Below are 15,188 nucleotides of genomic sequence, written 5' to 3' on the forward strand. Positions count from 1 at the left end.
CAGAGAGGCAGGGAAACTGACCCTATGGCAAATGTAGGCCATGGTAAGGATTGTGAACTTTATCAAGGGCAATGAGAAGCAACTAAAGTTTTTTAATTTTTCCTTTAGTTGTTATTTTTTAAAAGATTTTATTTATTTATTTGAGAGAGAGAAAGAGCATGAGTTGGGGGCAGGGGCAGAGGGAGAGGGAGAGGGAGAGGGAGAGGGAGAAGCAGACTTCCCGCTGATCAGGGAGCCTGATGCAGGGCTTGCTCCCAGGACCCTGGGATCATGACCTGAGCCAAAGGCAGACACTTAACTGACTGAACCACCCAGGCACCCGTTTCCTTTAAAAAAAAAAAATTTTGTTTAATAAGGAAATAGAGTGGGGTTGGGAGGTTTCAGAGAGCTTATCAAGAGTCAGCCTATTAGCTGAATTCTGAAGGATGATTAGGTTTTGCTGTACTAAGGGAGGGAACCAGTATGTGATCACATGAAGGCCTAAAGCCACGTGGCACCATTACGAAAATGGGAGAAGTTTGATCTGGCTGAAGTGAAAAGAGACAGAAAGAGAGGAGGCAGAACACAAAGAGGGGCATGTGAAGCTAAGAATGAATTTTACTCCAAAAGCCACGTCTAGCCTCTGGTGCATTTAAACAGGGGGAGTAGGGTGGCTGGGTGGGAGCAAGCATATCTTAGAGCCAAAGTTTTGGGTTCAAATTTTGACTCTGGTCCTTATAAGGTCCTTCAGTTGGATAAACCATGGTACTCCTTCCTCAAAGAAATCATCCACCTACTGGTGCCCAGCACCTTGCTCAGCAAGTTAGCTACCTGCATTTAGAGGGGTTACAGAGCGGACTGACAGTAGAACAGGGGTGCAGCCACCGAGATGAAGAGTAACGATGAGCTAAGCTAGCAGGGATGAAGAGGAGGGGATGGGCCTGAGTGGTGTCCAGGTAGAATGTGGAAGAACAGGAAGCCAGGTAAAGGGAAGGTATCTTGGACGAATGCCCAATCCCCAGCTTAGCTGGGCAGGTCTGGATGTGTGTGAGTTGCCTATTCCATCTGGTGCTTGAGCTGGAAACAGACTTGGGAGTAAACACCAAATCAAGGTGGCAAATGAAACTACAGATTGTGATAAAATTAAAGGGAAGGTACAAAGAGGGAAAAGCAGAAGAACCAAGCACAGGAACCTGGGAATGAACAGACCTTTGGGTATATCAGAGTCTCACGGGAAGCCAGTCCTTCAGACATGAGGAAGGAGAGGTGCTGAAACTAGGTGATGACACTGAATTTTTTTTTTTTTTTTTTTTTTTTGAGACTGAATGTTCTAGTCAGGATTCTGGGGCCTGCAGGGGGCAGAGCCTGTAAGCAACATCCCTTCCAGGAGGCTGCCCAGCAGGATCTGCCCTAATTTACTCAACACCTCCCGGGATTGCCTTCCTTTAGAGTTTCAAGTTTGGGGTTTAGTGGCATTAGGTTTGCCACTAAAAGCTGTGCTTACTATTTCTTGTCTCCATGAGTTTAGAGGTCTGTCACAGTCCTGAAATCTTTTCATCCTTGGTCTGAGAAGGGAAGAAACAGAACACTGAACTCGAGTACAATGTGAATCCTCAATAAAGAACTGTTGAATGAGTAAGAGACCACTGGACCAGGAGAGAGGATCAATGGCTTGTTCTGGCTCCAGTGTGGCTGCAAGGAACTAGTTTCTCAATTAATTTAGCATTCTGCTTAGTAAAGGGCAAAGGAGATTTTAGATGAGATGCTTCTGCCTATAGAAATGACTTCTGGTTAAGACAACCTCACTGTTAGGGATCAGATGCCAGGGAGGGATAATTGTATAGGGAAAATATTTGTATTTATTCTCAAACTGTGGATGCACAAAAAGAAAGGATGAGGGCATTAAGTGAATAAATATGCTATAGAATAATATATATAATTGTAATGAATTGATCACATAAGTAATTTTAAACTAGGCAAAAGGGGGTGTACTAAATCCACTCAAAAATTACCCCAGAAACAAAAGAATATAAGGTTAATAGAGGCACTAATGACATCTAATGAGCCATGTGATAAATAAAACAAATAATTACCCTGAGAACAAATAAAATGAACTAACTGAACACTGATGAATATTAACTGGCAAATAAAATTAATGTATGAAAGCTACATAATTGGAGAAACAAAAGTGAGCTAAGCTTATACAGTGTTGCAGATTAAGTTAACATCTAGGGCCAAAGAGATGCTTTAAAATTGTGTCTGAAGGGGCACCTGGGTGGCTCAGTTAGTTAAGCATCAGCCTTTGGCTCAGGTCATGATCCTGGGGTTCGGGATTGAGTCCCACGCTGGGCTCCCCACGTGGTGGGGAGTCTGTTTGTCCCTCTCCGTCTGACTTTCCTCTTGCTCATGCTCTCTCTATGAATAAATAAAAAATCTTAAAAAAAAATTGTGCCTGAGGGACACCTGGGTGGCTCAGTCAGTTAAGCATCTGTCTTTGGCTCACGTCATGATCCCAGCATCCTAGGATCAAGCCCCGCATCGCGCTCCCTCCTCAGTGGGGAGTCTGCTTCTCCCTCTCCCTCTGGGCTCTTTCTCCCTCTCAAATAAATAAATAAAATCTTAGAAAAAAAAAATCCTGTCTGAAACATCCAGATACTCTCCTGAAGCTGTATCACTGCACACAAAGGTACTCATGGGAAATGTTTTCCTTGTACCACAGAGGCACTGTCCCTGATATGTGTGATGTTTCATTTTGAATGGTCTTCCTCCTTCCAATTATATTCTGCTCACTGAAGTTCGAGTCATCCCCTCTAATCCAACATATTCAACCAATCACGAAGACCAGCTAATTCTACTTCTCAGTGTATCTCAAAACCAGTCTCTTCTCTTCATTCATCACCACTGCTCCAGTTTGGCCTTTACCATCAGGACTCAATAGAACTAATGCCGTTACCTCCTAACTGGCCTCTGTCTTCAATCCCCTTCACGTCTGGGGTCCAGCTAAAGGCGTACCTGTAGTCTGCTTAAAATACCTAATGGCTTCCCACTGCCTAGAAACACATCCCAGCAGTCTGGCAGGGCACTTGGGGCTCTGTCATCTGTGGTCTCACTTCCGTGATCTGTCTACTCTCATCTTCGCCCTCTGTCTGCCATCAGTGGCCCAAACTGCTGGCAGTCCCTCACACCCAATATCAATTACACCTTTTTTTTTTTTACATCTGTCCCCTCTGCTTCTGCCTTTCTTCACCAGCAAATCCCTACTGAATCTTTACAGCTCGGGCCAGCTACCATTGCTTTCTAAACCTCACTCCCCTTCTGGACAGGCTATGTTGCATTGCCTGTCTGCTTCCACCACACGATGCTCAATTCTCCATCAGTACACTGCCACCACACTGTTATAAAATTTGCAGTGAATGTATTACTGTGGGCACTGAACTGCAAAGCTCCTCAGGCAAAGATCATGTTCTGTTTATCTCTGTACCTTAGCAGGGAGCAAAGGGTCTGGCACATGGCAGGTATCCAAAGAAGGTTAGCTGAATGAAGGCTCAAGCCAATCTCACCATATTGAAACTATGTATTCCAGTGATAAGAGTTTTCTGGACTGAGAATAAATACCTGGCAAATACGAATAAATACCTGGCACAGAATGACTCCAAAAGTTTAACTTGAGCTGGTTAAATCACTGTTGGCTACTACAAATTTCAATGATTTGGCAGCTGGACTGCCAGTGTAAAAGATAACTATGTAGTAGCTAATTTACCTGTATCTGCTGAAATATAGGGGTGACTTTGGAGTACCTGCTGTATGCCAAACACTCTGCCAGAAAGTTTGGCAACTTTAGTACTCTCATTTTATAGATGTCATACTGGGGAGTAAATGATTTTTACCAAGGTAACAGAGCTCATTGACCTTAAATTTGAAATGTTTTTCTTTTAAGTAATCTGCACACCTACTAACATGGGACTTGAATTCACAACCCTGAGATCAAGAGTGCTATGCTTTGGGGTGACTGGGTGGCTCAGGTGGTTGAGCATCTGACTTGATTTCAGCTCAGGTCATGATCTCAGGGTCCTGGGATCGAGCTCCGTATTGGGCTTCACACTCAGTGGGGAGTCTCCTTGAGATTCTCTCTTTCCCTCTGCTCCCCCACCTGCCACCCCAAATAAACAAACAAATAAATCTTTAAAAAAGAGTGGTATGTTCTACCAGCTGAACCCCTAGGTGCCCCCGAAGCAAGTTTTCTTGATTCAAAGGCCAGGAATCTTTCTAAGTCAAGACTGCCTTGCTCATGATTCTCACTCATAATACTGAAAACAATATTTAAAGCAAATTAGTTGAGGAATGATAATATTAGAGGAAGAAATACGGTGTAAAAGAAAAGAAGAGAGAAGTTCTAGCATCAAGTCATTGCAACTTTCATTTCTCTTTTATTTGTCATGAAAGACTTTTCTGTGAGCTTTTTTTTTTTTTTGGTTTAAATCTCAAAATATTTGAGTTAAAAAAAACTGCTATACTTTAAAAGACAATTCCAGTAATGAGTGGCTATGAAGCCACACAGATAACCAAGATGTCACAGTGATACATTACTATGTCATAACTTTGGAAATTCTAAATTTGCTTCTTAAAATGGGAGGGTAGAGATCAACTGAAGGAACCCTATTCAAGGCATTCCTATTACTAACACAAACAAAAGCCAGGAGGACCCAACTTAATTCAGCTCACTCTTGCTAAATCCAGAAATTCACAGCTTGGCTCATGTCACTGATCTAGTTTTATTAATTTGGTTTCTGTAGAATTTTCCTAAATTGGCCAAGTACCAGTTAATTGAGAAAATAAATGCTAAGACATATGTAAAAATCCATTACCTGATGAAATGGGATTCAGTGTCAGGAAAGGGGTCATAGAAGAGAAGAAATAGAGAATGAAGTACCTTTCACCCACGACAAAGCAGTCATATGGCTATTGATGCAAGTTGTTAAGAGGCAGGCAATTTTCTATGATGTTCATTACAGCAGTTCTCAAACAAAGTTTTGTAAGTATACTTGTGTTAAAAAAAAAAAAAAGCAATACCCTTAACACAGAATAATTTAAAGATACTTTACGGAAATCCCATTTACTTTTTGCATTTTGTGGTCTAGCTTTACTCCTTTACTGTCTTAACAACATTCTCTATTTTCTCTTTACCCTGAATCTCTCATTTATTATTTTTTAATTATGACAATTATTTCATCTTATTGTATGTATTCTTATAAATTTTTTAAATATTTAGGGGCCAAGATAAAGCATAAATAGAATAATAGAATCTGGAAACTTTTATAAACTAAACTCAGTAAGTCAACAATGACACATAGATCTAATAATTTTTTAACACTTTGCTCTACTGTCAAGAGAAAAAATGTTATTTTCCCCCCCAATTCAGGCTATGTTAAATATTTTCTTCTCAAAGTTAATTGTACAATTTTACTTATTTTCCTGCTATATGCCATGGCAGAACTTAGCAACCACAAAAGAAAAAAAATTTTTTGAAATGTCAAGCATATTTAATGGTTAATGAATAATCCTTCTTTGAAGAGTCTAAGAAGCTGTTTTTCTTCAGTACAAATGAACTGTCTCTAGTTGTTGTGGGGATTTGTAGAAAGAAGGGATCAGTTAACAATGGTTCTAATAAAGTGCCACAGGCTATTCCATGAGTTCAATGGTAGATACTTGGAACAAATTTAAGAGTAAATTTGGGAAGAACTTAGAAAATTTAAGAGTTGTCTTTTTCTCTTTTATTCCTCTCCTCCTTTTCTGTGTTCTTGCATAGCCTGTGACATAAAGTTAAAAAAATTTTCAGAGAGATATGCTTTGTCCACATTTTATAGTGAGCAAAACTCTACTTTAGCTGCTTATGACAGAATTCTGTGGTTTCTTTGATTGCTCATAATATACACATCCATTTCAAGACTTAAAAAAAACAGAAAACTTCTTTACTGGGGGAAAAATCCTAATAATCTTGTTAAGAATGCCAAAAAGCTGCTGAACCATCCTGTGTTTGTATTCTATCTCCAAGGCTCTAGTGCAATAATATATATGAGCTTTCAAGAACTGTTAGGAACAGACAAAACTGGATTTGTTCATTTGTTCCAAAGCCAAAGAATATTCGGCAGTGAGGTCTTTAGTGCAGCTGTCCTGTTTTAGAAAGGGAAAGGTGCTTGGTGTTGATGCTATTCACATTAGAATTAGTATTACTCACCTTGGCATTCTTGATCAATCAGTGGCACATGGGGCAAAACAGTTAGTCAATGTCTAAAGTTCTGTAACAGTAAGTACAGAACTTGTGGAGGAAACCATCTGCCTGGTTCCTGCTGTGTCCAGGAGCTCAAGGTTCCACGTCCTCAGCTTCTAGTTCAAAGAGAACAGACTACTAAATAGGAACCATTATTTAGTCCATCAAGACTTCAATCAGGCTTCAATCATGTTGCGTTCAGTGGTGTAGCAGGTAGTAACTGAGACCTGTCATTACCAACGGTTAGTAATTTACCAGTCACAAAACTAGGGAGAACCTGTTTAGCTACTGCAGCTGGAAAAATAAATTGTGAAAATATCTATCTTTAGATTGATGTTTCTAACACTTTTGAAGGCCAAGTCAGAGGATGCATGGGGTTGTAGGAAGTTTCCACTGAGGAGGGTGGAGTCCTGGAAAAAGCAGTGCCCTGGGGGCTGGGAGGCATTCTAGTTCCCATTCTATCTTTACCAGTTGCCGACTTTAGTCAAGCTGTTTATCCTTTCTATCCTCACCTTTGTCTTAGACCCATTTGATTACTTGCTGACTATTTCGACCAGCACTCAAAGTCATCTATGCTGGAACTCCAATCCAGTGCTTCTGGCCTCGAGGTGCCCCTTGTGTTTTACTTCCCCGGCACGACACCCCATTGTCTGTGCCTGGAGTGCTCCTCCACCCATGTCTACGTGTCCCTAGTTGCACACACACTAACTGGTGGCTGGCCCAGCAGTCATTCCCAATCCTTTTCTCTTTGCTGCCTTCCACCACAGAGGCTGGAATAGCTACACCCTCATTTTGCAGCCCCAAGCCCAGCTAGTGAGCAGAATGTAACAGAGTTCTGGTCAGTGCTATAACCAGAAGTCCACTAGAACGGTTCCAAGTTTACCCTTTCCTTATGAGACAAAGCTTACTATTTCCTGGTTGGGGCACCCTTTTTTTCTGCTTCTTGCCTTGAATAAGGATATATTTGGAACTTCAATAGCTGTTTGCAACCACCAGGCATAAGCATGAGAGGAAAACGAACACTCAGACACCTTGACATCATCTAGTGGCTAAATCAGTTCGACCAGCTACCTACCTCTAGACCTTCTCTATGTGAGAATAAACGCCTTATATACTGTGTAAAGGTTTTCTATTACTTGCACTCAAAAGCATTCCTATTGATAATCTATTTTTAAGGTGGTGCTTATGAGGACAGCTCCCCTATACACCTTTTCCTCCTTTGAACTTTACTGGTAGTTTTTTTTTTTTAAAGATTTTATTAATTTGAGAAAGCGAGAGAGATAGAGAGAGAGAGCACGAGTCGGGGGGAGGTGGAGGGGAAGAGGGAGAAGCAGGCTCCCTGATGAGCAAGGAGCCCAGCGCTGGGCTCCATCCCAGGATCCCAGGACCCCAGGATTACGACCTGAGCTGAAAGCAGACGCTTAACCGAATGAGCCACCCAGATGCCCCATGAACTTTACTGATAAACTTCTGATGATACTATGAAAATTAATAAAGGGAAGTCTCATTTGAAATGTAGTTGGCGAGCCCTGTAGGGGGACCTGTCACTCACGAACTTTCCATCTAGCTTACCCCACACTAATGGACCGGAAGAAGTTCACATTACTATCCCAGCAGAAAGAAGGTTATCTCCTTGCCCAGCACCCACCCAGCCAAGGAGAAACTGCCACAACCTCAGCCAAGGAGGAACCACCAACACCCTCAACTCTTCACTTTCCTCCAACAGTCTTTTGTTCCAAGCAGCCCCTCTCCTTTGTTCTCCAGATTGGCTTATGGTTTGCCACAGCCTGCCTGTCCTGAATTGCAATTCCTCTGTTCCCAAAGAGACTCATTTGGCTGGTGAAATAATGGGCTCTTTTGTTTTTTAAGGTCAATGGTCAGTTACCACTCTCTACCATTAATGGGAGGCTCATTTTGATTTGCAGCTCTCACCTCAATGCTTAGTGTACAAGAAGTGTAATACTCAAAATATTTAATGAAGAAAGGAGTTCTGATACTCAATTTGGTAAGCATTTGGGCATTATTTTTGCTTTTTCTCATATTTTACATTATTTTTAACCTATAAGAGGAGAAATGGCTGATAAAAATTACTTCTGAATACAATTTCCTTTTACTTTTTAACAAATAATTATAAACATATACTGCATAGTTACTGTGCTAAGCACTAGGGATAGATCAAAAAACAGAATTTCTGCTTTCAAGGAATGAATGGCAGACACAAGTAAACCTACAATGACAATAGTGTTTGATACGTGTAATAATAAATCTGAGAGCACAGTGCTTCCTCAACATCCACTTACTTTCCACTTCATCCAGAAACTGGCTGTCAGGCATGACATGAATCACCTCAACTTCCCATCCTTTCCCAACTTCACCTCCTTCACCCACTGATGAAAAAGTGTCCCTTCTCCTGTCCCAAGACCAGCTGTGCTCTCAGACACAGCACTTCTCACCTCTTGTGGGGTCTTGCTCTAGCAGTTATCCAAACACCCCTATTATGTTAACCAGAGTTCCTGGGGTGATGGGTTGGTTTACACTAACTGTGGCTGTTTACTTCTTTCTGATTCACTTCTCAACCCCCACAATCCAGGTTTTGCCTTAACCACCGCACTAACACTGCTCTGGTAAATGTCCCTAGAGATCTCCGTACTGCTGACACCAGGGACCACATTTCCATCTTAATTTATTGGACCTCGCTAAAGCAAGTGCCCCTGACCACAACCACTTTCCCAAAACACGGGACAATCTGGACTTCTGTGACACTACTCTCATTGCTTGTTCTCTTTTCGTTTTTAGACACTATGGTGTTATCCAAGTGTGGGCCAGGGGCCAGTGGGGGATCTGAGACCTTTCAGGGGATCCATCAGGAAAACTGTTTTCACAATACCAAGAAGACATTTGCCTGTTACTCTCATTTTCTTATGCGTGTACAGTGGAATTTCCCAGAGGCTAAATGACATGTGATATAGCAACAGGCCGTAGGCAGACACAAATACAAGAATCTACCCTTCTTTCATTAAGTCAAACATTAAAGAGATTTGCAAAAATGTCGAACAATGTCACTCTTGTCACTAATTTAATGGTTACTTTTCATAAAAATGTTATTTATGTTAGTATGTAATGGCTTTACTGGCTGCCTGTCAGCTAAGAATAAAGTCCAAGTTCCTTAGCATGGTGCCTAGGCCCCTGAGTATGTGGTCTTTTTCACCCTCAGTCTCATCCTGTCACCCTTGAATCACACTTAACTCTCCAGCAATTAAATAATCTTCTACTGTTTGTTGTTATTGGAGTGTACTATGCTGCTTCATGCCTTTGACCCAATGTCATCTTCTGGGAAGTATTCTTGATTTCACCCCTGTGCATGCCCATCACAGCACTTAACACAGTTTGTGAAAATGGTTTCTATAACTGTCCCACAGAGGTTAAAAAAGCCATTGATAGTAGGTGCTTTGCTGAACCCAAAGCTCTTATCTTTCTATCTCCAGGTTTTGGTACGACACAGGGCAAATTAGTCTTCAGACATGTTTTTGGAAGCACTGAAGTAAAATGACACTTAAGACCTGCTTGGATGGAGGTTGGGGTTGTGAATGAGGAGAGTTAGGAAAACCTTTGTCCTGAGAAGGTCATGATTGAACTGAATCTCAAAAGAGGATGAACTCAAGACAAGAGTGTTTAAAGGGCATTGCCCAATAGAGAGAACTTCACAAGGGGGAAGGGGCTGTCTTTGAAATTCACAAGACATAGCCTTAATACAGAAGGACATTATTTTTTAACAAGTTTAATATCTTAGAGATCATACCAGTGGAAGTCTCAGGTTTTAGGTCCATGATTTCAAGAAAGTGTAAAATGATTATTAGATTCCTATAGTTAATACATTTACACATGTATAATAAATTCAGTTCAAAAGCATTACTCAAAGTATAATTTGAACAATTATTTTTCTAAATGTATATTACCTTACAGTGGCTCACACAGAAACTCATTTCCAATTTTCTGCTCACCAGGTACAATTCGAATGGTTTTCCTGCAGTTTACCCCTGTTGACTTGGCATTTATCCACTTGATAAAAGTTTTGCCTCAAATGTGGATTTCACCACCTGGCTCACAAATCATTTCCAAATGGATTTTTAGTAATGTAAGAGTCCTCAGAGATTACCTAGTCCAACAAGCTATTTTTGTAAGCAAGAAAATTGAGTGACTTGTTGAAGATGACATATTCTCTGAGGACTCCTCCTTGACTTTTCTGTGATGTGCTTTCATATCTACCCTATCCCTCCCTTCAGTGTATGACCTGTGTGCTGATTCCCAGTTCTTGTTCATTCTCAGTAAATATAAATGACAAAATACCTTCTTCCAGACTGCAAATAACTGGTTTCCACTTATTCACTTGCATATTTTGTAGCTTTCTTCAACAGACTTGGTGAAGTTCTTGGTGCTAAGTACTTGGCTAATTTTTTGTTAAAATTCCACCAGTATCCCTAATGTTTACAAACTTTACCTTCCAAAGTCATTAAATAAAATCATGCTCTCCCATGAAATGGTTCTTTAAACCATTTGACTGGTCTCATTGGTAGGACCCAGATGTTGTTCTCAAATTTACAGGATGAATACCTTTTCTACTAAAAATTAGATAGTCACTGCTTGAGAGGTTTGGTATTCTTCCCATAACCAATGTTGTAATGGGTCTACTTATCATAGGGCCTGCCAACTCATATACCCACTGGGAGGGTGGCGCCTATCTGACCAGACTGTCTCCTAGGACACTCTTAGGCTGGCCAGTCACCCAAAGTGAGACCTGGCATAAATATGGCTCGAACTCTGAGATGATCAGGTAGTTAGTAGGAAACACCAAATCTGAAAGGATGCAGAGAGAAAATCATTAAGATATATACAGTAACGATGGGTCAGAAGTTATAAGGAAGCAAAAAAGAAAGCAGAGGCTGTGAGGTAGATGAAAGACACATGAAGTGAATAAGGGACTCAGGAGCAAATATGAGAAAGGGGCAGGCATGGAGAAAGTTGTGTGCTACATTGAGGGATGCAACTTTAGACTCTCATTCTCCTGCTGCAAAGATGCTTTAAGCTGTATCCCTATCTGATGAGGCCAAGATAAACGTTTCGTATCCCAGAAGTTTGTGAGAGTTTTTTTCCTTTACAGCTCCTCGAATCTCCTTATAAACCCTGTCCTTGCCTCATGCCCTCCTCAAAGCCAGTGCCCTAAGTAGAAAGGATTTGATTCTTGCAACCAAAAGAGGTAGTTAAGGCACCTAGGACATTAGAGTGGCTAGAGCGAGGCTTCAGCTTTTGGACATGTGTTACTGGCTGCTCACTTCCACTATCGACTCTTGCAATCCCAGGGGAAGTTCTAGGTGTGCGACAAACGGGTCCTAGCTTGACCACCTGCAGCTTCCACGTCCACTCTTCTCATGGCAGAAACACACCAGTAACCACGCGCCCAGAGAACCACGGTATTCGACTTGGGGGAAAACATCACAAGACTTGAACCTCTTCGATACAACGAAGGGCAAGCCCAACCTTGCTTTTCCCCCGAGGTTTCAGAGAGCCACGCTGGTCCGCAGGGGCACGCTTTTCCGCGGCGGAGCCTTTGCATCCCCGTCCCGAAGCTGCCGGCGCGGGACAGGAGCTCCCTGCACCCCGGACCTCCCGGCCCCCGCCGCCCGCCGGGTCACCTGTAATTGTAGGCGCTGAAATACTTGCTCTCTCTCAGCATCGCCCGGTACAGATCTAACACTTGTGCGCGGCTGGAGGCTGCCATTTTGGAAAGAAAAAAAAAAAATGGGTCCTCTTCGAGAAGGTCCCGAGTTTAACCTAACTCACGAAACTTCAGTCTGTGCAAAACCACGAACGAAATAAAATAAAATGCGGTGGGGCTCGGTCTTGCTAGCGGCCCGGGCCTAGGCCTGGGTGAGCACCGGCCCGCGCCTCGGGGCGCTGGGCGTCGCGCGCCGCTTCGGAGGCGGGCGCAGGCGGGCGCAGGCAGGCTTCGGGCAGCTTAAGGGGGAGGCGCCGACACGGAGGCGTTCCCGTCCCCTGCCGGCGCCTCGAGGCTCCGGCGTACAGCAGCCCTACCAGCGGGCTGAGGCGGGAACGGGAAACGGCCGCAGGGAAAGGGCTGAGCCTGTGGAGGGACGCAGGCCGGAGGCTGAAGCACGGAGTGCGTGCAGCCAGTCTAGGAGCGCCTTCGCGAACGGCCTAGGGTCGTGGCGGGGATATGTAGTGTCACACCGCAGCGCCTAGTCGCATCTCCGCGAGGTCCGAGGTCGCGTTGCCAGGGTGACCGAGCGCGCCGCAGGTCGACGCTCCGCCCCTGGCCGCAGATGACCCGCCCCTTGCGCCGGGCCGCCCTCCGCGCTGCCTGAGAGGCCGAGCGGGGTTTGCAGGGGGCCTTTACTTTACCGCGCTCTGTCTGTGGGCCCCCAGTGCAGGGCGCTTTCTGGAGCGCAGGGACTGGATGCGGGGGGCGCAGAGGCGGTGGGTGAGGGACTCCCTGGTGCTCCGGCTCTGCTCGGGGCGACCGGCTAAGGGCCTCGGGAGCAAGGACCCCTTTCTTGTCAAAATGGCAGCGCCCAGCGTGCTGTGGGGGTATCTTTAAGGGAGGGGGGGCGGGAGATAAGAGCCTTCCCCAGGAGAGTAGGCAGCGTGCCGCACTTCAGATTTGAAACACCGCGGTTTGGGTCTCCTGGGCAAGCGGTGGGTAAGTGCCGGCCTCGCTGCGGCGTGGGGTGCGACGTGGGCGGTCAGTGCTGGTGGTGGGGAGTTACTTGGCCACGGGATTTCCCCCCTTTCGGGTGTTCTTTGAGCTCTCGAGGTTTTACTTTTGAGTTTTCAGACCCAAAGAGTTTTGTCATCTAATGTATACAAAAGGTGGGGTGGCGTGGGTAATTAATTGGGATAAACCTCAGGGATTTAAGGACTCTCTTGGGCTCTTTCAGACCCAAAGCAAGAAGTTAAGCAAGTTTTCTCTTGAAGATCTTCATGGCTAAGTTTTCTCTCTTGGTCTTTCTCTGAAGACGTCAGCTTTTCAGAATCACCTTGTTACAGTGGTGAATAAAGTTGGTCGTTGTGGTCCCTGAACGCAGGACTGGGCGTAGAGAAGCCTGAGCTAGTTCTCCTTACTGTGTTTGCAAAGCATCTGCCTCGTTTTGGGACTCTTTCTATCGTTTTGGGACTCTTTCTGTCTATAGTCAACTTTAGGAAGAGCCACAATTTTCTTGCTCAAAACACAGCTAGGAGTAACTTTAGACGTAAAAAACAAGTTTGCCTCAACATCCATCTTTCTTCAACCACTGAGTTGTGGTTGTATTTCATATCTTTAAGTTTACCTGGCTTTAAAATGACACTTGCTTTATATCAAAATCTCGTATTTTCTGGAACTTTAGGGGCAGGAAACACTTTTCTGATCTTGCTGCACTTTAGTGTGCTTGCGACGTGGTGTCCTTGCACCCGGATATACTTGTTAATATTACTCGTTATAACGCAGTCTCATTTAAAAAAAATGCATGGAAGAGAACATCCTTTTTTAAAATAAGATTTTATTTATTTATTTGGAGAAGGCGAGAGCGAGCGAGATCACAGAGGGAGAAAGAAGCAGACTCGCTGCTGAGCGGACAGCCCGGCTCATTGTTGAGCCGAGAGCCCCACTCCCTGCTGGAACCCAGGATCCCGAGATCATGACCTGAGCTGAAGGCAGATGCTTAACCCACTTAGCCACCCAGGCGCCCCAAGAGAACATACTTTCATTAAAATCTTTTTAAGCTTCCTTTTTTTTTTTTTAAAAAAAAAAGGTCTCCTACATCTATGAGTATCAAAACAGTTTTCTCCAGGGTATTTGAACTTCTGCACTCTTGCAGGTTGATCAGGTCATTGGGCAAGTCTTACCTCAGGATTATTGAAAGAGATTTTAATATTTTGAGTTTTCCTTGGCATTAAAGGTTCAAGACCAAGGGAATTGCACATTATTACAGAGTAAGATCTAGAGCCATTTTCTTTTAATATTTTACATGAGTGCTAATGATATAAAATGCAGCACCTAGGAAAACTACAGTATTCATGCAAGTTAAAAATAAAGAAAGCTATCAAGGTAAAAGAAAAAAACATGAAAGTTACATTGGTTTGTTTAAAAAGTGGGGTGCCTGGCTGGCTCAGTCATAGAGCATGCAACTCTTGATCTCAGGTTGGTGAATTCTAGATCTCAGGTTGGCTGTAGAGATTACTTAAATAAACAAACTTAAAAAAAATAAAAATAGTAGGGCTTGCATTATTATATTTTGCTATCATCTACAAAATGAAGTTGGAGTAATGATTATTGTATACAATTGTTTATGTCTAATTATCGCGCAATTTAATCATTAATGTGTATAATTAATGTATCTAAATGACCTTAACTTTGTTATAATCAAATAAAGCTTTTCAAATAAATATATAAAGTTTAGTTTGTTTGGGTAGCCTAGTCATCTGTTAGTACAAAGAGTAGTTGAGATTAGGAAAGTGATAGTGTCCCAGTAGATTCTAAGCTAAGTCCTCACAAAAATACTTTTATTGTATTTAAAATAATATACCAGTATCTTGGGTATCATTGCCTTGAACACTTAATAAAAAAAAAACTACATTGCAAAGCTAAATCTCTATTTTTGTACATCTTTATTGCAGAGATGACTGTTTTCAATAATAGCTCTATCTGAGGTTGGAACTGGAATTGGGCCAGTACCTGAGGATTACTTACTTACTTATATGTCCTTTAATATGCATCTATTCTGGGCTGAATATTGTATTAGGTACTGACTATAAGCTAGTGGTACCCACCTACTACCATCTAGGCCTCAAAATGTAAAAATTGCCTTAGTATTCACCTATCCATAGTTAAGAAATACTAATAGTTCTTTACCTATGTAAAACGCTGTATTACCTTGTATTAAAATTA

At 42.8% G+C, this 15,188-nt stretch overlaps 2 protein-coding genes across 9 annotated transcripts in view; one reads left to right on the top strand and one right to left on the bottom strand.

Moving 5' to 3' along the window:
- The window catches only part of LYRM4 (LYR motif containing 4), a 159,797-nt gene extending 147,527 nt beyond the window's left edge, over positions 1 to 12,270 (bottom strand). The window contains exon 1 of one of the 3 annotated variants that reach the window (XR_003612261.2): positions 11,938 to 12,267. Coding sequence is in view for 2 of the 3 variants with exons in the window: in XM_028122848.2 (XP_027978649.1) it covers positions 11,938 to 12,023 (86 nt within the window). In the remaining variant the exon portion in view is untranslated. Of the gene's footprint in view, positions 1 to 11,937 lie in introns of all 3 variants that reach the window. The other 2 variants (XM_028122848.2, XM_088024384.1) reach the window with 2 other exon arrangements.
- Positions 12,271 to 12,872: 602 nt separating this feature from the next.
- The window catches only part of FARS2 (phenylalanyl-tRNA synthetase 2, mitochondrial), a 537,047-nt gene continuing 534,731 nt past the window's right edge, over positions 12,873 to 15,188 (top strand). For 3 of the 6 annotated variants that reach the window (XM_088024111.1, XM_088024113.1, XM_028122924.2), the window contains exon 1: positions 12,879 to 12,962. The gene's annotated coding sequence lies outside the window, so the exon portion shown is untranslated. Of the gene's footprint in view, positions 12,963 to 15,188 lie in introns of all 6 variants that reach the window. The other 3 variants (XM_088024112.1, XM_088024114.1, XM_028122922.2) reach the window with 2 other exon arrangements.

The sequence above is a fragment of the Eumetopias jubatus genome, unplaced genomic scaffold (genome assembly GCF_037043125.1).
Source record: "Eumetopias jubatus isolate StellerSeaLion01/CBP00866 unplaced genomic scaffold, mEumJub1_p1.0 scaffold_6, whole genome shotgun sequence".
Classification (NCBI taxonomy): Eukaryota; Metazoa; Chordata; class Mammalia; order Carnivora; family Otariidae; genus Eumetopias; species Eumetopias jubatus.